Source organism: Pseudonaja textilis, chromosome 3, assembly GCF_049901715.1.
Source record: "Pseudonaja textilis isolate UNSWEBS1 chromosome 3, rPseTex1.2, whole genome shotgun sequence".
NCBI lineage: Eukaryota > Metazoa > Chordata > Lepidosauria > Squamata > Elapidae > Pseudonaja > Pseudonaja textilis.
The window spans coordinates 11,436,494-11,463,295 of record NC_141992.1 but is presented as its reverse complement, the minus strand read 5'-3'; the positions used below and the strand labels follow the sequence as shown (position 1 = coordinate 11,463,295).

The following is a 26,802-nucleotide window of genomic DNA, read 5'->3' as shown; positions in this document are numbered from 1 at the left end:
AATGCAGTCTCCTCCACTCCCCCTCCCTTTTCCCTTCCGCAAAGCAGTGATCAAATCCCTTCTAATGTCTACACAAAAATGGCCTATTTGTTTTCTTAATCAAGTGCTTAATTTTCTTAACATAAAAAGTATGGCTTCAATCGTTCACAATGGGAGTCCTCTTGCATTCTTCATGCCATACTCTTCAGGCTGCTTTGTTCTGTTTTCCTCTCTAAGGGGGGCGGGGAGAGAGAGAGAGAGGTTGAGGATCCAGCAAATCTAGCAATTAGGAGGCAACTTCCTTTATTAATTAGGTTAGCTTCTGGAAAGGTCATAGAGAACACCAGCTGAATTTCAATAAAAAGCCATGTCAAAAACATGACAACACTTTTTCGTGTAAAGAATCTGCTTTATTGATTACAGGCCTCAATCAGTGGCAGCATCTGGTTCACCTTGGCTGATCTCAGGGCTTGGCTTCAGGCTTGGCTTTTATTTTGATGGTTGATCACTAGGAACCACCAGGGCTGTATTATGGCCAGGAAAATTGAGAGCCAGTTTGGTCTAGTGGTTAAGCCCCAAAGGTGCTTTTTCAAGAGGCAACTGGACTTTCTGGCTTTTCTCTGAAGACATTTTGCATCTCATCTGAGAAGCTTCTTCAGCTTTGCTGAACCAGAAAGTTGATGACCCAGGGCGTGGCAAAAAGGCAACACAGTCAGATAATCTATAAGAGTCCCTTTATTATCTCCAACTTTGCCCTCAATGTCCAGGTTACCTTCTGGATGGAGAAAAACTCTCCCAGGAACAGCCTTTGACTGCAGAAAATTAAGCCCAAAACAAGGTCCACACAAACTGTAACTTAAAGTCCAATCAAGCCAAACTAAAGTTTTGGCAGGAAGGAGCAAAAATTCCAGACTTGAAGGCACAACAAAATTCACATGGTTGGGAAGATGCCAGGAACACAGATAAGCAACAACAGCACAAGATAAAATCACATTTGCTCCCAGCAGCCTGCCCACACAGCCTTTCTTATAAACTCTGTTCCTAGCTGTGGCTAATGAAGGGAATCAGGGCCCTTTCCTCCCCCATAAGCCATGCAACCCACATTGCTCTCTTCTCCATTCCTCCCTGCATGCCCTAAGATGAAGAGGGGGTGGGCCTGGGTCTTCGTTTGAACTCCCTCTCCCCAGTTTCTTCCACAGCCACCAGAGCCACACTCCCACTCCCTGTCAGCTGTTCGGCTTCCTCCTCATATTTAGACTCCGATGGGCATGACAGAAAGTCTAGTCACCTTTAGAAAAAGCACCTTTGGGACAACCACCTGGATGACTGAGAATCTCTATAGACATCTAGTAGTTAAGGCACCAGGATAGAAAGCAGATGATTGTGAGTTCTAGTCCCACCTCAGTCATGAAAGCCAGCTGGGGGACTTTGGGCCAATCACCAGGAGACTGTTAGTCCTAGTCTCGCCTTCAAAGCTAGCCGGATGACTCTGACCTAGTTACTGTCTCTCAGCCCAACTTCACCTCACAGCCTTGTTCTAGGGCAGGGGTGTCAAACCAGCAGCCTATGGGCTGGATGTGTCATGCACAGGCCATGCCCACTCCAGCTCCGTGAAGGGGAAGAACGTCATAAAACGACACGTGACAGCAACATGACGTGGCAAGCTTGACACCCATGTTCTAAGCAAAATAGGAGGAACGTATGTTGGGCATATTCTCTGCCTTGAATTATTTGTAAAAATAGTACAGGCAGGGTACAGATACAAAGCACCTGAAGGCAGGACAAGAAGCAATGGATGGAAACGAATCAAGGAGAGAAGCAACTGGGAATTAAGGAGAAATTTCCTGATAGTTAAAACAATTAATCAGTGAAACAGCTTGCCTCCAAAAGTTGTGAATGCTCCATCAGTGAAGGTTTTCAAGGAGAGACTGGACAACCATTTGTCTGAAATGGTATAGGGCAGTGGTGGGATTCAAAAATTTTTACTACCAGATCTGTGGGCATGGCTTGGTGGGCGTAGCTTGGTGGGCATGGCAGGGGAAGGATACTGCAAAAATCTCCATTCCCTCCCCACCCCACTAACCTGCTTTCCAGCTCCATTCTCCTGTGCAGGGCAACAAAAGAAGACCCAGCCAATCAGCTGGGACTTGGGAGGCAGAGAATAGATGAGGGCGGGGCCAGTCAGAGGTGGTATTTGCCAGATCTCTGAACTACTCAAAATTTCCACTACCAGTTCTCTAGAATTGGTCAGAACCTGCTGAATACCACCTCTGGTATAGGGCAGGGATGTCAAACTTGCGGCCCATGGGCCAGATGCATCACATGCTGGTCCTGCCCCCTCCCAGTTTAGCGAAGGAGGGGAAAAATCCCGATACGTCACGTGACAACACTGTGATGACGTGAGTTTGATACTCCTGGTATAGGGTTTCTGGCCTGATCAGAGGGTTGGACTAGAACTCTGTTCTCTGTTCAGTAAATAATAGGATTACATGGGCATAATCTTATAGTCATCATGAGTAGAGGTCTTTACTGTTTCATGGATTATGTGTTATATGGGATTTGGTCCTAAGCTCTTCACAAGGGGATCAGCACATCTTATTAGCATATTTAGAAATGAATTGTTAAATAGCTAAGTGAGGCTTGTAAACCCCAGATCGAGACCAATCTGCCAAAGAACCTGCTGCCATCTTCTCTGTGTGACAGTTTCTCATGTGTCCTTTGGGGTTTGCTGTGGGATTAGCAACCAGGAAACCAAAAACAGGTCTATTTTTGTCCATGGATTTATCAGCTAATGGCTCCATCTCAGGGAGTTCTTTTTTTTCTTTTTTCCCCAACTCACTCTAATGCCAATGTCCACATATCTCCAGAGAGTCCAATTTCAATCATATCAATTCCATCTGGAAGTTTTGTAGATAAGTGCACAAAGGAACCAAGCCCCGTTTCCCATGCTCCACAGAAGGAGATCGAGTATCAGTCTCATAAACTGTCCGCAACAACCTGAAGGTCAAAACCAGCATTTGTCAATTTAGTGCCCTTCAGGTGTGTGTTGGGTTATGATAGCTAAGGAAGACTATAAACATAATGGTGATGATATAAGGATTATATGAACAGGCTGTCTTGGAATTGTGCAGAAGGCAATTTCCTTTAGAAATACCTTTTAAAAGAATACAAACTTGGAAACCAGTCTCAAGCGTGCAATGTACATTCTGGCATTTTGGCTACAAGACAGCTAAAAGGTTTATACAAATATCCAGACTGTTATTGTATGGAAAGAAAAAAAAATGAATTTCATTTCTTCACTCCCTAACATTATGTTCGCAAGATAGGCTTATGGATATATATTAAACTTTGTCAATCCAGAGTCTGAAATATATATATATATATTTAGAGGACTGAAATAGCTAACCAGGCCTGTTATTTTGATATTCAATTTTAAATTTCATCAATGTTATCAGTTCCTCTCATACTGGAATTGGGGTGGATGCTTAATACACATATAGGTAATTTTATTCTCTGTGCCAGGGTTTCTGAATATGCTTAGAATATGTAAGGCCACTGGAACCCGCACAGACCTGCAGGTTTTACTCATTGTGTTCAGTAAATGATGAGGAAATAACACAGAGCAATCTTTACCCAGCCTCTAGTTCAGATCTACCACAGAGCTCTTAGTTTATTCTGAAATCTCTATTGGGGTGCCTGAAAAAAAGAAAGAAATAACTCTTAACCCCCTCTCCTCCATCCACAAACTGTACATGTTTGAAAAATGTGGCAACAGGGAGAAAAAGGAAAGGCAGGTTAGATCTGGTTCACAATGGCTAAGGGTTGTCGTCATCGGAGAGTTTATCTTGTTTTATTTGCTTGTCTGTTCTGAAAGTCTTCCCCAACACTAAACTTTTGCCTTTTCTCCTCAATTAGCTACGTGTGCAGCGTACAATCTGCAAAATATCACATCTTCCCCAGGAAAATAACTGGAAGGAAAAATATAGTGCAAGGCTATAATTAACTCAGGTTAATGGAGAGCTAATATAATATGGCTACTGCCATATATCTTTCTATAATGAGTTGCCTTTTTTTCTTCTGGGGAGGGAGAGATAATTAAATTAACTATTGTGTAGTTTGAAAATTAGACCAAAAAGGTTAACAAAGCTTTAATGGCGTGGCAATAATAACAGTTTATAAACACAAACTGTAAGGTGCAGGTCAGTACAAAATAATTATCATCGTCTTGTGTTTAAATCACAGCAGTAGACAAACTGTTGTTGGGAAAGGTGACTTGTTGGGAAAACGTGACTTGGAGGCAAAAAATTGCAAAGTGGATGCATTTTTGGGGGGAGGAAGGATGGCCTCTTGGTAAATGCCTCATTACTTCCCCGTTTTATGCATTTTAAGTCTACCTAATGAGCATCAATCTCGCTTTAATGTAAGTTGGTATAATAGATATTCTAATGCAGCCATAAAAATGAAAATAGTGGGACATGGCTGCTCATGGAGTTTAGATTTGGATGTCAAAAACAATTCTGAGGGGTCCTTGGTACTCTCTGTATTTGGTTGTTTTCTTGCAGATGTTTCATCACCCAAATTAGGTAACATTATCAGTGCTGCTTTGGGAAAATCAGTATGTCATGCCCCTGTTGGAGTCTGACTCCGAGGGAGAGAGGGAACAGTTGGGAGTGTGGGAGTGTGGCCCCGGTGGTTGTGGAGGAAACTGGGGAAGGGCACAGGCCGGATGGGCAATCAGAGGAAGACGCGGGCCCATCCCCTCTTCATCCTAGGGCATGCAGGGAGGAGTGGATAAGGGAGAAACATGAGTGGCATGGTCTATGGGAGAGGAAGAGGTCCTGATCCCCTTCATTGGCTGCAGCTGGGAGGACTGGTTAAAAGGACAAACTGCATATGGCAAAGTTGCTGGAAGCAAAGCGTGCATTCTTGTCAGAGCTTATCTGTGTTTTGGCTTCCTCCCAACTGTGGTTGCTGCGTTATCTGGTAGAGGTCTGCAATTAATCATCCTTGCCTGCCATATTAATTCCTCCAGTGTGTTTTGTGTTGGTTTTTTTTTTTTTACTTTGAATTAACTTTACTTTGGGTGCGGACTACATTTACTCCCTCTGTAAACTGTTTTCTTTAAGAGTTTGATATCCAGCTGAGGATAATTGGACATTGGGGCCAAGTTGGAGGCATTAAAGGGACTTTCTTCTATTTTTGTGACTTGGTTATTTTTGTGTCACGCCCGGGGTCATCACACAACCAAGTTCAGCGAGCATCAATGATGCCTAATTTCAATCATGAATGACATTTATTCTCCTTTATTAAAAGCAATTCTTAAGGTGAAATACATATAATAAATTCCCCCTTTAGCCCAGGGCCACAGTCAGAGGGATGACACAATCAAAAAGACCAAACATACCTCCCCCCCAAAAAAAAGAGTGGGGTCTCAATTGCCATTTAATCCAAAGCCTAGCCAAAAAAGGAAAAGGAAAAAAAAACCAGGTCATTAACCATTTGTAAAAGAAAAAATGGAGCAATATAAAACCTTAGCAGTTACAGATAGTCCTTGACTTGTGACCACAATTCGGACTGGAAAATTCATTGTTAAGTGGTGCAGTCATTAAAGTGACAACTCGTATGACCACAACATTTTTTTCGCTGCAATCATTCACAAATCACCGCAATCTTTAATAACGCATATTAATGAATTGCGATCCCGTAACCACAAGGACATTGCAATGGTCATAAATGTGAGACTCAGTCATGAGTTAGCCATAAGTCAAGGACTACATGTACCTTCTCCTCCACCTCCAATAATAAAGTCTATTCAAGAAATAGCAACATTATACCAGCTAATAGATGGAAAGGGGGATATACAACAGGAGACAGAACAGAAAAAAGAAATTGCCCATAAGTATTTTGAAGAGTTATATAAAAAGGAAGAAGTTAACGAAGATAGAATAAGAAACTATTTAGATGAAGTGAAGGATAAAGCAATTGGGGAAGAAATGGAAAAATTATTAAACAAAGATATTACTTGGTTTGAATTGAAATCAGCAATAGAGAACCAGAAAAACAATAAATCCCCGGGACCAGATGCAATTCCAGGGGAGCTGTACAAGGCAATAGCAGAACAAATAGGACCTCTTATGGTGGAAGTTTTTAATGACGTCTTATTGGCACCCAGGATGCCAGACTCATGGAGGGGGGCATTGATTTCATTGATTCCGAAGGAGGATTCGGATCCCCGATATATACATAATTATAGGCCGATTTCACTGTTAAATACTGATTACAAAATATTCACTTCTATTATAGCAAGTAGACTAAAAAGAATGTTAAATGAGCATACATATGAAGATCAAAATGGATTTCTCCTGACCAGACAAATCAGGAACAACTTAAGAATAGTACTAGATGTCTCTCTACTTCTAACTCTCTCATCTGTAATCCCCTCTTCTGTTGCTTTCTCATATTATACTTATCTTTCAAATCATTCTTCTTCTTTTTGGTTGTTTTTTCTAGTCTTAAACCTTTCACTCTCTTTCCCCCCTTTTCTTTTTCCCCCCACTTAAAATTATTTGATCATTAAAGATGGCTTCTTCTTTGTCCCAATCTTCTTGTTCTGCAAGCGTTTCTTGTTGTTTCTCATAGTTCCAGATCTCCATTTCTAAGAATTGAAATACGAAGCCAAAAAAACCTCTCCCTTCTTGTGCATCTTCTTTCCATTTTTTAAGTTCCATTTTCAGTTCTTCTAAGAGTGATACCATTTTAAAAACTTTTAAACAACCACCCAGTTAATTTTAGTCATCCAGATGCAAAAACCAAAAATCACCAAGTAATCCAAATAATCCAAGACTGTTTCTTCTTGCTTCTTTTTTCCACTTTCTCTTCCTGGGGTTCTATTATTTTGTTACCAAGTTTCAATTAAAATGTATCTTTGAGGAATCTTGTTAAAATTTCACTGTCAGTTCCTTTTAGTTACAGTTCCATTCCTTAGTTCCAGGCAGTCTCCTCCATTTTTCCAGATCCTGCCCTTTTATTCTTTTTTTTTTCTCCTTTCCTGCTTTTTAAAAACTTGTAAATATCCAGAAATCTTTATTCTCCCTTTGACTTTTATTTTCAGCTTAGATGCCTATTAATGTCAAGGTGGATTTTTTTCAATTTCTTGCTTAAGTCTCTTAGCTGTCAGTATAAGGAAGGGAAGAAAAAAAAACCCTAATCCTTTCCCTTCTCTCTCTCCTTTGCAGCTTCAAAATCTTCTTTGGGAACAATGTTATTAAATTTAAATTCCAGGGTACCTTATTTGTTGCTTTTGCTGTTTGACCTGGTCAACAAAAACTTTCTCTTCTTATCTTCCTCCTGCACATTCTTTTCCGGTCGAGTTCTTCTTTGTGGTGGCCATTTCTGACCACCACTACAACCACCTTCGGGAAAGGGAGTAATGGCCAGCTGGGGAGGAGAGATGCGGCTCTCCTCAACCCTGCAGGCAGTCTCCCCCTTCTTCACCACCTCTACGGGGTGGCTTAGCCCCGAAACCAGCCAGCTCGGGGTGCTCCAGTGGCGAGCACGGATCGAAGCCTTGCAGAGATGAGGTTTCGGTCTGTCACCGAAGAAGCTCAAACCAGAAGCCAATCAGGGGGTGGCATGCTTTTTTATGGGATGTAGGGAAAACTAGCCAGAAATATTTTCACAGACACCTAATCAGAGACTCATTATTAACTAATTGGAAAAAAATACAGAAAAAACACTATTTAAAAATACCAATTTTGATTTCAACAATGGAGGCGATGATTCAACCAAATAATCTGGATATCACTAAAATGATTAAATATAAGGATCTATTGGATACACAAGGAAATTTGAAATCGCGGCAAGAACTTCAAGAGCAGGGACTAAAAATTGATCAGTGGGCATATCTTCAAATTCAAAGTAGATATAAACAGGACAAGAAAGAATTTGGAATTAACAATAAACTCCAGCAATTAGATAAAATTTTATTAGGATCAGGCAAAAAAAATAACAAAATTTCACAATTATTTATTAGAAGTAGAATTAGAAGAAGAAATTGTAAAAGGGAACACAATAGCCTGGAGTAAGAATATAGGATGTACTATCACCATAACAGAATGGGAAAAGGTCTGGGGTAGAAATAATAAAATTACAAATCGGTAGCATACAAAGAAAACACCTATAAAATGTTTTATAGATGGCACCTTCCTCCTTCGAGATTAGTGAAGATGTACCCCAATATGAGTCCGAATTGCTGGAAATGCAAAAAAAAAAGAGGGAACTTTTTTCCATATGTGGTGGTCCTGTACAGAAGCTCAAAAATATTGGCAGAAAATTAGAAATTGGCTGGAAGAAATGAAAAGAGAACAGATAGAATTCAAACCAGAGTCCTTTCTGTTAGGGATCTTTGATAAACAAATATCAAAAAAGTGAAATATATAATAATACACATTTTGACAGCAGCCAGATTGGCTTTTGCACAATGTTGGAAGCACCCTCATGTTGCATCAGAGGAGATGATCATTCAAAAAATTTCAAGTTGTGCAAAAATGGACAAATTAACTTTGGCATTAAAAAATAAAGACACTTCAATATACTACAACAGCTGGAACTGCTGGCACAAATGGATAGACCAAAGATAGACTTCACACTAAAAGGCAAAAGAGGATAGGATAAATCCATAGTAGTGATACACAGATATATGTAAGGATTAGGTGTGTGTATATGGCATAAAATAAGGATAAAAAGAGGTCTTACAAACTATTGAAGATGAGAATGTTTTTAATTGTTTTCTATTTTTTTCTTTCTATTTTCTTCCCCCTTTCTTCTTTTTCTCTCTTTCATTTATGTATGTGTTGTTGGTTTGTTTTAATTGTAAAATCAATAAAATTTATTTTTTTAAAAAAAAAGAAATAGCAACATTAAAAACCGGGCAAATGATTTAAAAGTTCTCAAGCGCCCCAGCAATCAGAAAATGGCTAAATTTGCCAGACTAATTTCAGCACAGTGCTACTAAATCTGATTAGGAACAAAGTCCCTAAAAGCTTTGTTGGAAAGGTCAGGCAAGCAAGCAAGCAACATCACAAATTGGAAGCTGGCAAGTCAGAGCACAGAACAATTTTATCTGGAAAAGAAAAAAAACAGTCTTATTTTATTCGTCTGATTCCATGATTCTCAGTATTGTCACCTCTCAAGAGTGGTTTAAGGGATCCTGTATTCCAATGTCATTTCCAACTCCCTGATCCTATGATTTAGAAATGGCATTTTTATCTTAATCCCCAGAATAACCGTTCACTGTTCTTTTTTTTTAAGAAAAAAAATCAACTTTTTAATTACTTTCTAGGTCCAGATTATTTGAGGTCACAGAAGGAACAGAAAACTTTGTATGGGACATTTCAATGGTGGGATTCAAAAAATTTTTACTACCAGTTCTGTGGGTGTGGCTTGGTAGGTGTGGCTTGGTTGGCATAGCAGGGGAAGGATACTGTAAAATCTCCATTCCCTCCCCACTCCTGGGGGAAGGAAATCCCCATTCCCTCCCCACCCCACTAACCTGCTTTCCAGCTCCGTTCTCCTGTGCAGGGCAACAAAAGAAGACCCACCCGATCAGCTGGGACTCGGGAGGCAGAGAATAGATGGGGACAGGGGCAGTCAGAGGTGGTATTTGCTGGTTCTCCGAACTACTTGAAATTTCCGCTACCGGTTCTCCAGAACTGGTCAGAACCTGCTGAATACCACCTCTGGGTCATTTGAACAGAAGCAAAGTGGTGCAGCTGTGGGTGACCAATTTTTAAGAAGAGCTGTAACCCAACTTTTCTCAGCTGTGCAATGCAATTTCTTATCTTCTGAAGAGGGCCTTGCAAAATCATTGCATTTTTTTCCTAAAATGCATATGGCTAGTATTGGGGAATAGTCAACTGTATCTACCACAATGCAAGAAGTCAAGGTCATCCATCAAATGTAAAAGCCACCAAATTTAGGGCCAAAAGAAGGAAATGCTTTTCCGTGGAGCATAGTAAAGGTGTGGAACTCACTGCCAGCCATTGTAACAGCAACCAATTTGGATGGGTTTAGAGAGGGACTAGACAGATTTATGAACAATTAGCCTATCAATAGCTATTATTAACAGCCATTAACAAGCACACATAGATAAACAACAGCTACATAACATTGAAAAGGGACAATCAACAATCAAAAAAAGGAAACTAAAGGAGCACTTTTTCACCAGTAATAAACACCTAAAACAGCACATATTAACATCAATACTAATGTAAAATTCAAGAAATAATCAATAATCAATGAACCACCAACTCAAACAAGTTAACAGTCAACAACAGCCTAATCAAGGAACTATCAAGAACACTCCCACCAACATTGAGACATTAGTGTATAAAAAGAGAGCAAGCCTCCCTCCCTTCTAGCACTGATGATGTTGCTAGTTTGGTAATGAAACATTTCCAAGCCAACAACCAATCTCAGAGAGCACCCAAGGATTCCATAGTTGAACCTTGAGCCACAAATGTTTTCCTTCTTCTTCTTCTTCTTTTTCTTCAGCGTTTGTCTCGCACTCTGGCGAGGTCCGCTAATGTCCTTGAGTACTGCTTCCACACCTCTCTGTCTACCACGTACGTCGGGTCTGCCTTCGCGATCTCTAGATCGGCCTTGATCGTGTCCATCCAACGTTGCTTAGGTCTACCACGCGGTCTCGCTCCTCCGACAGTCACCTTCATTGCAGATTTGATGATGGATTCTTCCTTTATATATTCCCCTGGTTACTGTATATTAAAAGTGAAAGAGGATTGTTGCCTTCCCCATTCAGCTTACCACAGATGTCCTATAAATTAGCCATTATTTGATACAGAATATGGAGTACATAGATCTCTAATCTGACTCAACAGTTCTTCTGATATTTCTCCATTAACTGATATCTCAAAAGTTCATCTTCTACCTTCTTCCAATTCTCTTTTCTTCCTTTCAATTGTTTGTTAGCAAAATTAAGTCACTTCTGCATAACACAACCCAGGTTGAATATACCATTCTTTACGCTGATCTCATGATCAGCTGCAGAAAGCCCCGATGAGTTTGATGGTGATCTTCACATGCTGTGGGTTAGGGTTGCAATTCATAACCCACCAAATTACAGTAGTTCTCAAGTTACACCAGTTCATTTAATGACCATAGAAAGTTATAATGGCACTGAAAAAAGTCACTTATGACTGTTTTTCATAGTTATGACCTTTGCAGCATCCCCACGATCATGGGATCAAAATTCAGATGCTTGGCAAATTGTTCATGTTGTGTCCCAAGATCGTGTGGTCCCCTTTTGCGACCTTCTGACAATGGAGAAGCAAGATTCACTTAACAACCAGGTTACTAACTTACCATCTTCAGCGATTTACTTAATAACTGTGGCAAGAAAGGTCATAAAATGGGGCAAAGCTCATTTAACAAATGTCTCACATAGCAACAGAAATTTTGGGTTCAAGTATGGCTGTAACTCAGGGACTATCATGTAGATCCCAGTAATGTACCTGTCATGCCCCCACCGGAGTCTGAATCCTAGGTGAAAGATGAACAGCTGATAGGGAGCGGGGGAGTGGCTCAGTTGGCTGTGGAGGAAACTGGGGAAGGGCAAAATCAGGCTGGGCAGAGCAGGGGAGAGGTAGAACAGGGGAGAGGGAGTTCAGAGGAAAACCAAGGCCCACCCCCTCTTCATCCTAGGTCATGCAGGGAAGAATGGAGAAGAGATCAATGTGGGTTGCATGGCTTAAGAGGGAGGAAAGGGCCCTGATTCCCTTCACAAGGTGCACCTGGGGAGGATGTGCAAAGGAGAGGCAGTTGGGTGGGACGGTTGTTTGGGAACAAACATTGAGTTTATCTTGTGTTGGCTACGGTGATCTGAGTTTATGAAATCCTCCTAACTGGTTTGATTTACTGCCTTGTTACTTTATTTCTGGAACGTTGTATCTTGCTCTGCCAGATCCTTATTTTGCCTTGTTGGATGTATAGTTTAAGTTTTTCAGTTTATAACATTTGGACTGGAATATCTGCAGCCAAAGACTGCAGGTTCTTTGGGAGAGTTGGTGCAGGTTCATGGGAGCATTTTTCTCCAGACCGGAAGGTAACAGGTTGGAGCTAATAACAGAACTCATTCTTATTCTCTGACTGTGTTGCCTTTGTGCCACGCCTGGGTCATCACAGTATTTTTCAGTTTAGCATTGCATCGGAGTCCATACCTCTTCCTAAACCAAAGCACTAACCCAGAAGTCCCAAGATTGCCTTTATAAAAAATATTCTTCAATTCCAGGCAGTCTCTAGCAAACATTTATTTTTTCTTCTTAAATAGCTTGATCTTGATCTTTGCTTTCTTCTGACATTTCCCACTAATGCAAGGGCCAGTGAACTGAAGACTGGATGACTGTTGCAGCTGCAGAGGCCTTTGTTAACAGCTGGATTTATGTCAGAAGTACCATCTTCAGATTCAGATTCTCTTTGCTAGATGCCAACCAGCCATAAACTATCAGGGCGGGGTGGAGTTGCTGGAATTACAGGGAAGGGGGAAACCGAAACTACTCATTGTGCTGTCCTGAGACATCGGCTCAGGGGCCTGGGAACGGAAGTGCAATGGCTCACCATCAAGCCCGCCAATGCAGGGACCATTAGCAAAACAAATTCTTTGAATGTAACTGGACAATAAAGAGATAACATGGAGAAGGAACTGGAAAGGGAAAGTTAACTAGGGAACTCAAATGTTAGTTCTGGTTTTGCTGTACTGTAACCACTTGGTCTTCAGTAAAAGTATACTTTCTCAAATGGAGTTGAGAATATTTCTTTCCTAAGAAACCAATTTGACTCTTCAGACTCTTCAGCTGATTTTCATTACTACTACATTTTTACCCCGCCTTTTTAAAAAAAAAAATGACAATTGTGTACACTGTCAATGCTAATGCTCACTTCCCATTCGCACCTGTATTTGAGCCCGGTTCTCTACATTTTCTATAAGCAATGTGTATTATTTTCACCACATTACTTTAGATTAATCGTGTGCGCTGAAACTTGTCAAGCTGAACAAGTGTGAGAATTATGTGGGAACTCAATCCCTGCCATCTTCAGGAACAAATATAGGTTGACAAGATAGTAGCTCGCTGGTTTGGAAAGGAGAAGGCAGTCTATCTGTGTGCACCTTGTGAGGTTTTTTTTTTTTTTTCCTGACAACCATGAGGCTTCCTTACTTGTTTGAAAAATACAGCTGCAGTTTGGTTCTTATGCTGTCACTTGAGGCAGCTGAATTGTTTCTCACAATGCCTCTGCCCCATGGTAAATCCTTTCAGTGGCATCATCAGTGGAAAATGTGGAATCCCTGCTAGTCAATAGTAGACTTTAGTCAAAAGTAGATGGGGACTCTATGCAATAAAGACATCACAAGAATTTTTGTAAGACTTCGTTCCATTAGATGATTGCCAGTGACAAGGATTGTTCAATATTCTCAAAGCTTGAAAGGTAATTTGGTGAGTTAATATCTGTCTTTCCCCATCTTCCATTGGGTTCTTTATGGTTCTCAAATTAGGAGACATGTCCTCCCGCTTAATGTTACCAAAATTCTCCTCTACTTTAAGAAAATATAAAATTACCTCCTTCATTTTTTGCCTTCTCCATAGAGATACCCTCCAGCAGTGAAAGAGTTCTCTCATAATTCATGGTCAGTATGATCAAAAACTCCCTTTTTAATGACCCTGTAATCCCTTAATTTGGGGTAGAGTCAGGCGACAGGATGGAGCTGAGAATTTACTGGCCAGATGCCCTTCCTGACACCATGTGGAGTTTGCAGCAGATATTTTCCTTTGTGCCCTAGGCGAGAAATATCTGCCGCTATCTAGGGTTGAACTGTCAACCTTCCAGGTGGGAGATGAGTGTCTTCACCACTAAGCCATCATGCCGCTCATGACAACTATGATCAATGGATAAATAATCATATATCTTAGAATTATAATGCTGGAGGGCATCAGCTTTGGTAAGACTGGACAAGAAGACCCACAAAATTCATCCACTGGCCTCTAGGACTTGAATTCTATCAATCAATCCCATTCTTGTGGACCATTTGATTGACCCTGTTGTCATTTCTACCTTGTGTGAAGGAACCTACGTGATGACAGTGACGGCCAACGATGCCGATGACAGCACCACAGCAAATGGGATGGTGAGGTACCGCATTGTGACTCAGACTCCACAAAGTCCATCCCAGAATATGTTTACCATTAACAGCGAGACTGGAGAGATAGTAACAGTGGCAGCAGGACTTGACCGAGAGGTAAGAGAGCAACTTCTTTGATTAACAAACTAAACAGTTAGTAGGTTCTACTTCAGAGGTGTCAAACTTGATTTCATTGAGGGTCACATCAGAGTTGTGTTTGATATTGGGACAGTGGGGGGCATATCCGAGGGCATGGCCAGCTTGACATCACTCGTGTCGGGGGCACCTGTGGTAGCCCAGGTGGTGCTGGGGGAATCTATTGTCTCCAGCTCGTTTTTCAGCTGCGATGGCCTCCTGCAGCCCTCTGCCAGCGAAAACTGAGCTTCATTTTCTTTGAACATGTTTTTAATTTTGTTTATATGCAAAAAATCCATTCCAACTTCAATCATGCGTCAATTAGGTACATATTTCAAATTGCTTATCCATTATTAATAATATACTTCTTATTCATCTTAACAACGTAACAATAATCACACTCCCGTATACATAAGTATAATCTAATATATCTATTGTATTAATTCCTCTTATTACTTTATAGATACGTCTAATCCCTTTTAGTTTATTCTATTTTCTATCCATTGGTTAAACAAATCCCATACCATGTAATATTCAGATTATTTTTTTTCTTTAATTTCTAGTGTCAATCTATTCATTTATGCACATTCAAATATTTTTTCAATTATTTTTCCCTCTGTTGGTATCTTATCACTCTTCCAGTTTTGGGCAATACAATTCTAGCCGCTGTTAAAACATGTATAATTAAATAAGTCTTTTCTTTACAGTAGCCTTCTGGTACCATTCCTAGTAAAAAATATTTCAGGCTTCAAATCTATATGTTGTTTAAGCATTTTCTCCAACCGTGTATGTATCTTAACCCAATACTGTTTAGCTTCTGTGCAAGTCCACCACATATGATAATATGTTCCTGGTATTTGATGACATTTCCAGCATTTAATTGATTTATCTTTAAACATTTTCGCTAATTTTGCTGGTGCTAGATGCCATCTATAAAACATTACAGAGCTCCATTTTCACTGGCAGAGGCACTGTGGGCCGCTCCTTCGCTGTTTCCAGGGTGGCCCTGTGGGCCAAATCTAAGCACTCCGCAGGCCCAATCCAGCCCACAGGCCTTGAGTTTGACACCCCTGCTCTACTTCATAGCCACAGGTAGTCCTTGACTTAAAACCATTCATTTAGTGATTGTTCAAAATTACGACACTGAATAAAGTGGCTTATAATCATTTTTCTCACAACCATTGGAGCATTCTGTGGTGCAGTGGTTAGAGTGCAGTACTGCAAGCTACTTCTGCAGCCAGCTTGCCTACAATTTGGCAGTTCAAATCCCACCAGACTCAAGGTTGACTCAGCCTTCCATCCTTCCAAGGTGGGTAAAATGAGGACCCAAATTGTTGGGGGAGCAATAGGCTGACTCTGTAAACCACTTAGAGAGGGCTGTAAAACACTATAAAGCAGTATATAAGTCTAAGTGCTACTGCTATTCCCTGTGACCATGTGATCAAAATTTGGAGGCTTGGCAACTGGATCATATTTATGATCGTTGCAACGTCCCAGGGTCATGTGATCCCCTTTTGCAACCTTTCAACAAGCAAAGTCAATGCGGAAGCCAGATTCACTTAACAACCATGTTGCTTACTTAACAGCTGCAGAGATTCACTTAACAAAGGTGATGAGAAAGTTTGTCAAAGGAGGCCAAACTTATTTAACAACTGTCTTTCTTAGTTATGGACATTTTGGGCTTATTTGTGGTCATAAGTTGAGGATTATCTGTATTTTTTTCCTCTCTAAAGTAGATTAATTCGGTCTATATTAGGTGTCTTGTCTCAAATAAAGATATTTTAAATTCCAGTGTTTCCTTTAAGCAAATGTGTCTTATATGTTTGTTTGCTTTTTTGTGGTAGTAGTTCTTTTCTGATTTTCTTTATTATGTTTTATCATCTTTTAAGTTTTTGTTTCATTGAAGAAGCAAAAAAGGTCAAATAAAAAATAGATAATAATTGAGCACCCCTGTGGCCTTCAACCTATCCCAGTGCCCAAAATCCAGCACACACTTAAAGTGCTTAAAAAAAAAAAAGGCTGAGTATAGCCTAATCTATCCGAAGATTAGGAGCATATGGCACGCTGCATATGCTCTTTTAAACTGGGATTGTCTGCCAATTAAGTATTTATTCTTTTTACTCAAGCAGTAAAGCCTGACCTACATCTGTGAATTTTAACATTTTTGCAGAATGATGGAACAAACAGTTTATAGAGGAATAGCAATAGATGCAAAACAATTTCTTCATTCTTCCTGCTTTTCTTCTGCTATCTATCTCCTAGCCACTATTTTGCCTTTTGATTTGACAAACATGTCCAGAATTCCACCAAGGAGACCAATGGTTGGATGCTGTAGAAGGAAAATGAAAATTAGGAGAGGACAGTGCATTTTTCCTTTTCCCCCTCCTCCCCTTCTTTTTCTTCTTCTCCTCCTCCTTCTCCTCTTCATCCCCACCTCCTTCCTCACCCGCTTCCTCCTCTTCCTCCTCCTCTCTCCTTTCTCTCCGTCCCTCTTCCTTCTTCCATTTCCCTTTCTTCTCCTTTTTCTTACATTTTCTGACTATACCCAAATTATGTTCTGATTTTTTTTTTCATTTTATAATCAGCATGTCCTGTTTTTCCTATCCTAGAACCAGAGGTCACAGATAGAGGTTGGTGAGGGGAGGAATTAAGTTTCCTTTTACAGGATTTCCAGAATCCTGCCTCAAAGTTTGAAAGCCACAGACCTGAAGAGCCCAATCTGTTGAACATAGAGAAGCTTATCCCAAAGTCCCTCTTTTTCACAGGGGCTTAGCAAATTTATTTTATTTATTTATCTTATTTTATTTAGTTTAGTTTGTCAAGCATGTATGAGAAAACAAGTATGAACATAACATATAAACATAGGTATAAACAGGTATAAGTATATACATAATAAATGAGTATGAATAAATGGGAACAGTAGGACAGGGACAGTAGGCACACTGGTGCGCTTATGTACGTTGCGCAAGTTGTGTCAAAGCCTCTGCCCTCCTCCCCCCTCCCATTTTTCTCCTCTCCCATCGGCGTCTCTTCTTGATTCATTCAAATACCTCAGGCTGATGTTTGCTTGGAGGGATGCTTCAAGGTTTGAAGGAGCTCCCAGCACTGCTTTGGGGCATCCCAGCACTGCCTTATGGCAGAGATAGATGCCTAAATACTACCTCCAAGCAGGTTAACACTGGTGGTCACTGGTGGATTCAGAGAACTTGAGGGGAATATCGGCCACAAGTCTGCAGCCAAGAGTGAGTGACTTGTCAAAAAGATTTGGAGGTGACAAGGAAGATGGATGCCAGATAGTTGCCTAAGGCAGATTTTTCCAGCTGCACTTGACCTTCAGGCAAGAGAGTTGGCTGAGACTGGGCCAGTTGGACGAAGGTGCTGGAGATGAAAAGGAGCTGGAAAAAAAGGAGCCATGATATTGGCTTCATCTCTAGTGTCAGCTTATTTAGCATGGATGTATTTTATAAGTCCTTGTTGCGCCAAAAACTTCTTGTCTCCTGAGATTTGAAGCAACAAAACAACTGTTTTCTTTAGTTTAGCAAACTTCAGCAACTGTGGCTTGACCTTCCCTTTTCCCCTTAAAATGTTATTTAGGACAATGAATAGAATAGCAAGAACAAGAATATTTAGACTTGTATACTGCCCCATAGTACTTTACAGCACTCTCTGGGCAGTTTACAATGAAGAAGTATTTTTTGCATATGGGCCCCAACAATCTGGGTCCTCATTTTACCGACCTCAGAAGGATGGAATGCTGAGTCAACTTTGAGCAGGTCAGGATCAAACTGCTGACAGTGGACAGAGTTAGCCTGCAGTACTGCACTTTAATGGTCAGATGCCCTTCCTGTCACCAGTGTGGAGTTTTGTTCACTCAGCAAAACTCATTACGTTGAGTTACTTTTGCATAACTTTCTTTTTTTCCAGATTATGGAAGTAACCCCCTTAATAGATCATTCTTTCTATAAGCTCAGCTCCAAAAAAATTGTTTACAACATGTACATATATATGCATTACTGGTTTTATAATTAACACATTTATATTGAGCTTAAGACAGTTAAAAACAAATCTCAAAAAACCTTAAAAAGAAGTAAAACATGGATGCATTTTGCTACTGCCTCTGCCACAATGTTGTTAGACATTCCAATTTTGTCAACAGCTTTGATATTTCCTATCTCCCTTTCAAGTACTAATGAGATCCAGTCCTGCATGGATTCTGAACCCAGATGACACTGGCTACCTATAAAGATTCGCTGAGATATCAGGGCAAGGCCCATAAAGTCATTCCACTTGAAGAACACTTAACTAAGCAAGATTCATTTATTTAATTTTAGGCCATCTGCCTCCGGAATGAGTTTGAGCAGCTTCAAAAGCAATAAGACGGGGGTGGGGAAATGATATAAATCCAAACCACACTTCATATACTTTAAACCAGAATGGACACAACAAAGAACATTTTAAAGACTTAGAATGTAGACTATATAATAAAGTTGGAAGGGACCTCGGCGTTCTTCTAGTCCAAGCCCCTGATTGAGCAGAAGACCCCATATTATTTCAGACAGATCATTGTCCAATCTCTTCTGGAAATCCTCCAGTGATGGAGCACCCACAACATCTGAAGGCAAGCTATTCCATTAGTTGATTGCTCTCACGGTGAGGAAATTTCTCCTTCGTTCTCGGTTGCTTTTCTCCTTGGTTAGTTTCTAACCATTTTTTTTCTTGAATGAATAGAATAGAATGAGCTGGAAGGGAGTTTGGAGGTCGTCTAGTCCAGCCCCAGGCTCAAGCAGGTGAACCTATACCAGTTCAGATAAGTGACTATCTAGACTCTTCTTAAAAACATCCAGTGATTCAGCTCTCACGATTCCTGTAGGCAAATGTTCCATTGATTAATTGTCCTCACTGTTTGGAAGTTTGCTTCTCGGGTTGCTTCTCTCTATGATTAGTTTCTAACCATTGTTTCTTGTCCTGCCTTCTGGTGCTTTGGAGAATAATTTGAGAATAATTTTTCTTTGCAGCAGCCCTTCAAATACTAGAATATTGCTATCATGCCACCCCAATTCTTCTTTTCTTTAGACTAACCAAATCCAAATCCTGCAGCCGTTCTTCATACGTTTTAATCTCCAGGCCTTTGATCATCTTAGTTGCTCTTCTCTGAACTTTTAACAGATAACAGATAATCAGAGTTGGAAGGGACTTTATAGGTCATCTAGTCCAACACACACACACCCCGCCCAAGCGGGAGACCTTACACCATTTCTGACAAATGGCAGTCCAATCTCTTCTTGAAGTGATGGCGCTTCCACAACTTCCGAGGGCAAGCTTTTTCCCAAATCTCTACATGAATATCTGGAATATAATCATCATGGGAGAGGAATGACATGGATCTCTAGGGGAAAATGATTCCAGATTCCAGACATCACAACAAAGAAGGCACACTTCCTAGACATAAATAGATTGCACTGATGTATTGATGGAGGGGACATAAAGTGCACCGGCTCTGCCAAAGTTTACTATATGACAAACAAAATGTTAAAACGTGATGATCTTTATGTAGTCACTTAGCAAACACATCTAAATTATATTAAAGTAACCAAAATATATATTTTTTTCAATCCCCAAATCGTGTCACAACTTTTGAGCACCCCTAATGTTTGGAAATTGAAAGTTGAAAAATTTGAAACGCCCTAAATTTTTATTAGACAGAAACTGTATCTCCATTCATTTAGCGACTGTTCAAAGTTCTGATTGGACCTATCTGCGGGGTGAAGGTTATTTACAACCTAGAATTGAAGTTGGGCACTCAACAACCACATTAACAGTCATTTGCATGTGACTACATTTCACAACAATTTTGCTGAAAACCAGCATTTGTTTCTGGTTTCTATGGTTTTATGACCATAAAAATTTTGCAACCCCCACAAAAAAGGTCCTGAAATCAGTTCAGTTGTTCAGACTGTTGTCAGGATTCCGGCAGTTATTCCAATTAAATCATGAGCCTTGAACGATACTCCCAAAACTAAAGAGGATTTATTTGAGGTTAACATTCTATGTCCGGCACTAACCTGGGCATAGCCAACTCTGAAATACGTAATTCACTGTCACCCTTGATCCTGCTTTCCCCACCACCACCCCTCTGGGTGTATCATCCAACGAAAAATGTTCATAGCCAAGAGTCATCAATCATGCTCTCCAATTAGATTTTTTTGCTGCCATTTCACGATTGTCACGAGTTATAGACTGGCTCCATTACAGCTGTAACTGAGTACTACCTGTAGCTAGATAGATAATGAGGCCCTACTGGAAATTATTCTTCAATATTTAATAGCTTTCTCCTTTCAATATTGCCTCAGCGTATAAAGTCCTTTTTGAGATTTCTCCTTAAATGTTATCCCTTTTCTTTCTTTGACTTAAAAGGGGGAGTCACCTGAACTATCTCTGACATTAGAGATAAGAACACGAATACAGATCAAAGCAGTGTATAAACAACTAGTTTTCAAAGCTATCTCACCTGATTCCCACTAATCGGATGTAAATATAGTTACAGAGCTCTGTGACCATTTACTTACCATGGCTTTGTTTAATTGAATGGATCCCCAAGGAAGATAACAATAATTGGACTCCACTTCATAAAAATTATTAAAGGAAGATGGTTTTGCAATGGACCGATTTTAAGCTCCATGCTCATACAGGGGTAAAAACAGCTAGAGGAAAACAAAACAGCATCAATCCCACGAAGCTATTGGAAGGAAAATATGGGGTTCTACTCAGGGATGCAAGAATTTAAACATGTATCACGATTCAGAGCTACATTGAATAAGAAATTAAGTTTAAAGTGAGTTCAAAAACCAAACTTGTGTATGAAAATACCAAAAGAGCAAAGAAGAGGTGAGGTTTGTTAAGGAATCTTTGAAGATAAAAGCTTAGTGAGGGCCTCAAAGATGCATTGTGTGGATTTACTAGGCAAACGCAGAGCCAGGTTTGAGAGAGTGACAAAGATGGAAATAAATAATATCATATACAATAAATGTGTCTGAAAAGGACACACAGGCTCATGGAGTTTCCTGTCCACCATCCCAGTGTTTGAAGAAATGTCCATCTGGGTTCAGTTCCAAGTGGAGAGAAAGACTCTGGAAACATGGAGGCTGCTTGGAAGGATGGTTTATTGGTGAACAGGACCACATGGGTTTGAAGTCCTGGTTAGCTGACCACGTGGAGTGGAGAGAAAGCCTAGATCTCCCTGTTCCTGTGCAAGAAACGTGTCCTATTGGTTGTCAGACTCCCAGGGGGCTATGCAATCATAGCTGAGGTTGTCTGTGTCCCATGCTTGGTTGAATCTTGCTTAAGTGATGTAATGAAGAGGCTTGTGTTCTGAAAGGGTGTTGGGCAATTCCTATTATGGCTTAATGGCTTTGTCCTGGTTTGGATTTTGAGTGAGGGCTAATCCTCTCACCCTGGAACGGAGAGCCTTCTGTCTTGAACATAAGATGACTCCGTCTTTCTGAGGCTATTAACAAAGGTGGAGGCTGCTTTCCAAGAGCATGTTTCTTCTTTTTCTCATCCGTGAAGGTAAAATATTCTTCCTTTTAAATATTTCCTAGAATATTTCATTTTTCTAGGAGAGGGTGGGTGCTAATTTTCCACACTGGCAATTTATTTTAATTATTTAATTTTATTAACAGTTTAGCAATGCCTGACTCCAAACTAACTCTGTTCCATCACTCATGTGATCATCCTTTGCCACCTTCTCAGTTGGCTTCCAACAAGCAATGGGGAAAGCTGGATTTGCTTAATGACCACATGATTCATTTAACAACTGCTGTGATTTTTTTTACAATTGTGGCCAAAAGGTTGTAAAGTTGGGCACCGTTCCCTTAATAACTGCTTTGCATAGCAATGAAAATTCTGGTCCCAATTGTAGTTGCAAGAAAGGGATTTTCTGTACAACATCTGTTGGCTTTTCTGGAGTCAAAGATATAAGGAGGGCCATCTTTATAATGTTTAAGCCTAAATATAGGCCTGTATTACAAATTTATATGCCATGCTTAATCCTTGAAGCCCAATGGAGGGAGATACTAATATTTTGTTAATGAACTTCTAAGAAAATTGGAAAAGTGGCATTCTCCTCATTTGTTTATGTAGGCAATATTTCTAACCATTCAATTAAAAAAGACAATTCCAGGACAATAGAGAAGTAATAGGAATAGTAGTAATAATAACAATCTATAAACATCTGTAATCCCCAAGTGAAAAAAAAAATACTTCAAGCTCTGCCATAGATTACAAGATTAAAACACATTTACACTCAGGGCAACAATTAAATGATGTGCCCCAGATGATGAAATAACAATAAAGCATAATAGCTAAAAGCAGAATTTAAATACATGCACACAATTGAAACGCTTTCTATTGCAATTTAAGAAACAAGATTTTTTAAAAGAAAAGTATTTGTCTGAAAACAATGCAAAGATTCTTACATGAACAAGTGAAAAATGTATGTAAGGATGAGCCACATATTCCCCATTGGATTTTGGACTACAGTTTCCACGTTGCCTTACTATTAGGCCAAATGGGAGCTATTTTATTTTATTTTATTTATTTATTTATTTGGTTTGTCAATTCTTACAAGATAACAGGTATAAGTAAAAACATAGTTATGAATACATGGATACATATAAGAAGAATAAAAGAAACAATAGGACAGGGATGGTAGGCATGTTGGTGCGCTTATGCATGCCCCCTGCAGACCTCTTAGGAAAGGGGTGAGGTCAATAGTAGACAGTCTAAGGTTAAAGTTTTTGGGGTTTGGGGAAGAAACCACAGAATCAGGTAGAGTATTCCAGACATTGACCACTCTGTTGCTGAAGTCGTATTTCCTGCAATCAAGTTTGGTGTGGTTAATCTTGAGTTTGTATCTGTTGTTTGCTCTGGTGTTGTTATGGTTGAAGCTGAAGTATTCATTGACAGGTAGAACATTGCAATGTATGATTTTATATACTAGATCGGACCGAAGGTGGCGTAGTTCTAGCTTTTCTAGGTCTAGAATTTCAAGTCTGGTGGCATAAGGTATTCTTCAACGAGTAGAGGAGTGTAGAACTCTTCTTGTGAAATATTTCTGGACTTTCTCAATTGTGCTAATATCAGATACGTAATGTGGGTTCCAGACTGATGAGCTGTATTCGAGTATTGGTCTAGCAAATGTTTTGTATGCTCTAGTTAGTAGTGTAATATTACCAGAGAAAAAGCTACATAAGATTGGGTTAACAACTCTTAATGCCTTTTTGGCTATGTAGTTACAGTGGGCTCTAGCACTTAGATCATTAGAGATGAGTACTCCAAGGTCCTTGACAGAGTTTGGATCATCAACAAGGTCTTGACTATTCAGCCTGTATTTTATTTTCTGATTTTTTTGGCCAATATGTAAGACAGAGCATTTGTTTGTTGAGATTTGAAGTTGCCATTTGTTTGACCATTCTGATACATAGTCAAGGTCTTTTTGAAGTATTGCAGCAGTATTGTCTGTGGTGTTAAATAGCTTTACATCATCAGCGAAGAGGACGCAGTTGTTCTTAATATGATCACAGAAATCATTTATGTAGAGTATGAAAAGAGTTGGTCCTAGAACACTGCCTTGGGGGACACCACTGTTGACAGGTACAATATTGGATAGGACGCTCCCAATTTTGACCATTTGTTGTCTGTTTGACAGGAATGCTTCTATCCAGTTATGCAGGTGTCCAGAGATACCATAAGATTTTAGTTTTAGGAGTACTTTGTTGTGTACCACTGAATCAAAGGCTTTACAGAAGTCTATGTAGATTGTGTCTATTGCTTTGCCCTAATCGAGTTGTATAGTCCATATGTTTTTGCAGTGTAAGAGTTGCAGATTGCAGGGTAGTTTTTTTTCTGAAACCAAATTGTTTATTAGAGACTAGGTTGTTTGTCTCTAAGTGGAGGATAATGGATTGGTTAATAATTGATTCCATGACTTTACAGGTGACACGGCATAATTTTCAACTAGGCTGGGGTCTCCCTTTTTGAAGATGGGGATGACCGTGGCTTGTGACCATAGTTTTGGCAAGGAGATGGTCCTGAAAGATTTTTCAAAGATTATGGTTAGAGGTTCGGCTATGGCAGTGGATAGCTTTTTTAAGAAGTAGGCACATATTCCGTCTGGTCCAATAGATAGAGATGGTTTTAGATTGCGTAGTGCTTTTTCAACATTGTCTTCTGTAAAATTGATATGTATTAGATCATTGTAGTTGTCTGTGGTTCAACTAGGAAATACTGGGCAAGATCCATTGCTGTTTACAAATACTGAGCAAAGAATGTGTTAAAGAGGTTGGCTTTAATAGTATTGTCGTTGCAGTCTTTACCATTAGGTCCTTTCAGGGGTGGGATGGACCTTGAGTCTTTTAGTTTGTTGTTTACAAAATTGTAGAAAGTGTGGGTGGAATTGGTGCGTAGAAGGTTTTCCTCTTGTTTAATGTGATAATTGGTGCATTCAGTCTTTATCTGGTTGCATAAATTTTTGTATCGGCTTTTGAAGTTGGCAACGTGACCAGATTTGTTTTTCCACCAAAATGATCTCTATTCAACCAAATGTATTCCAATCTGTCTAGTACAGCATTCATATCCAGTATTTACCAGTTAGATGCCTTTTGATAGCTGATCAGAAGAAGATTAGAGTAGACACCAGGTGGACGCTGCATATATCAACCAATAAATCAAATAACTGAAACGTTCCCTATGATAAAGGCATCACATAGGTTCAGATGACTCTGATGCTGATGACATCCAGGAAGCTACTACAGACCTTCCTATTCTCTCAGACTTTGAGGGGGCAAGGTCATAGTGGAACCCCCTATTGGATGGTTTGGGGGAGGGTTGTACAATATCTTGCCTTCAGGCTACCCATGATATGTTTTTTGGAGTTCTGACTATTTTTACGTATTATCTATCTATCTATCTATCTATCTATCTATCTATCTATCTATCTATCTATCTATCTATCTATCTATCTATCTATCTATCTATCTATCTATCATCTATCTATCTATCTATCTATCTATCTATCTATCTATCTATCTATCTATCTATCATCTCTCTCTCTATCTATCATCTATCTATCATCTATCTATCTATCATCTATCTATCTGTCATCTATCTATCTATATCTATTATCTATCTATCTATATCTATCTATCTATATCTATATGTACATATATATATAATCTATCTATCTATATCTATTATTTACATCTATCTATCTATATCTATTACCTATATCTATCTATGTATATCTATTATCTATTATCTACATCTATATCACCTATCTATATCTACAATATCATCTACAATTAATTATCTATCTATAACTATTACCTATATCTATCTATCTATTATCTATATCTATCTATTATCTATATCTATCTATATGTCTGTCTATCTATTCTCTGTATCTATTACCTATCTACTATCTATCATCTATATCTATTATCTATATCTATCTACCTATTATCTATATCTATCATCTATACTATCTATATCTATCTTATCTATATCTATCTATTATCTACATCTATGTCTATCTATTATCTGTATCTATATATCATCTACCATCTATATCTCTATATCTATCTATCTCTATCTATCTCTATCTATCTATCTATCTATCTATCTATCTATCTATCTATCTATCTATATCTGTCTATCTATTATGTCTATCTATCTATCTATCTGTCTATATGAATTTATATGACCACCCACTCACTCTCAGTGACTGTACATGGCTTACAAAAAAATAAACTAACCTGAAATTGTAAACTGCCCAAAGTTTTTAAGTCAGGCAGCCTATACATTATATTAATTAATTAAAAATAAATCAAATAATTCAGAAACAATCCATCAAATAATTCAGAAACAATCCATCATTCTACCTCTGGAAAAGCTATGTCTTCAACTAGTTTCAGAAGGCAAATTATATCAGATCTAAAAAAACAATCGGAGCCAATCCAAGGAGCCACCATATCTTGGTTCCTTGGTTTTCCTCAAAATGAGGAACCATCACTGATTCTCTTAAATTCTGGAAGACAAAAATTATCATGTAAATAACTTGTATATACAGTGATTTTATAGGTGTACAATCCTTGACTTACAACTGTAATTGAACCTGGCAATAATGGTCATAAGTTGTGTTGGTCTTAAAGCAAGTCATTGCATGACTGGATATGATTTTACTCTCTTTTTTGCAATGGTCATTAAGTGAATCCAACAGTCATAAATCAAAGAACACAGTCATTAAGCAAACAGTGCTGTCACTGGTCAATAGCCATTGGTCTAATCTGGTGGGATGATTTTTTAGAAGGAAGAATGCTGATCATTTTTCTTTCTCTCTTTTTCTATTGCAAAATATGGAAGGGAATAAATTGTTAGAGTTTGGTGAAAGAAAAATGGCAGAACTACTTTTCCAACTTTTGGACCTATTTGGAAATCAAAGGATG

General features: G+C 39.3%; 1 protein-coding gene across 1 annotated transcript in view; it reads left to right on the top strand.

Moving 5' to 3' along the window:
* The window catches only part of CDH4 (cadherin 4), a 995,035-nt gene that overhangs the window by 859,798 nt on the left and 108,435 nt on the right, over nt 1-26,802 (top strand). Inside the window, exon 7 of the mRNA XM_087928929.1 lies at nt 14,112-14,284. Within this exon, the coding sequence (XP_087785055.1) occupies nt 14,112-14,284 (173 nt within the window). The remainder of the gene's footprint in view (nt 1-14,111; nt 14,285-26,802) is intronic.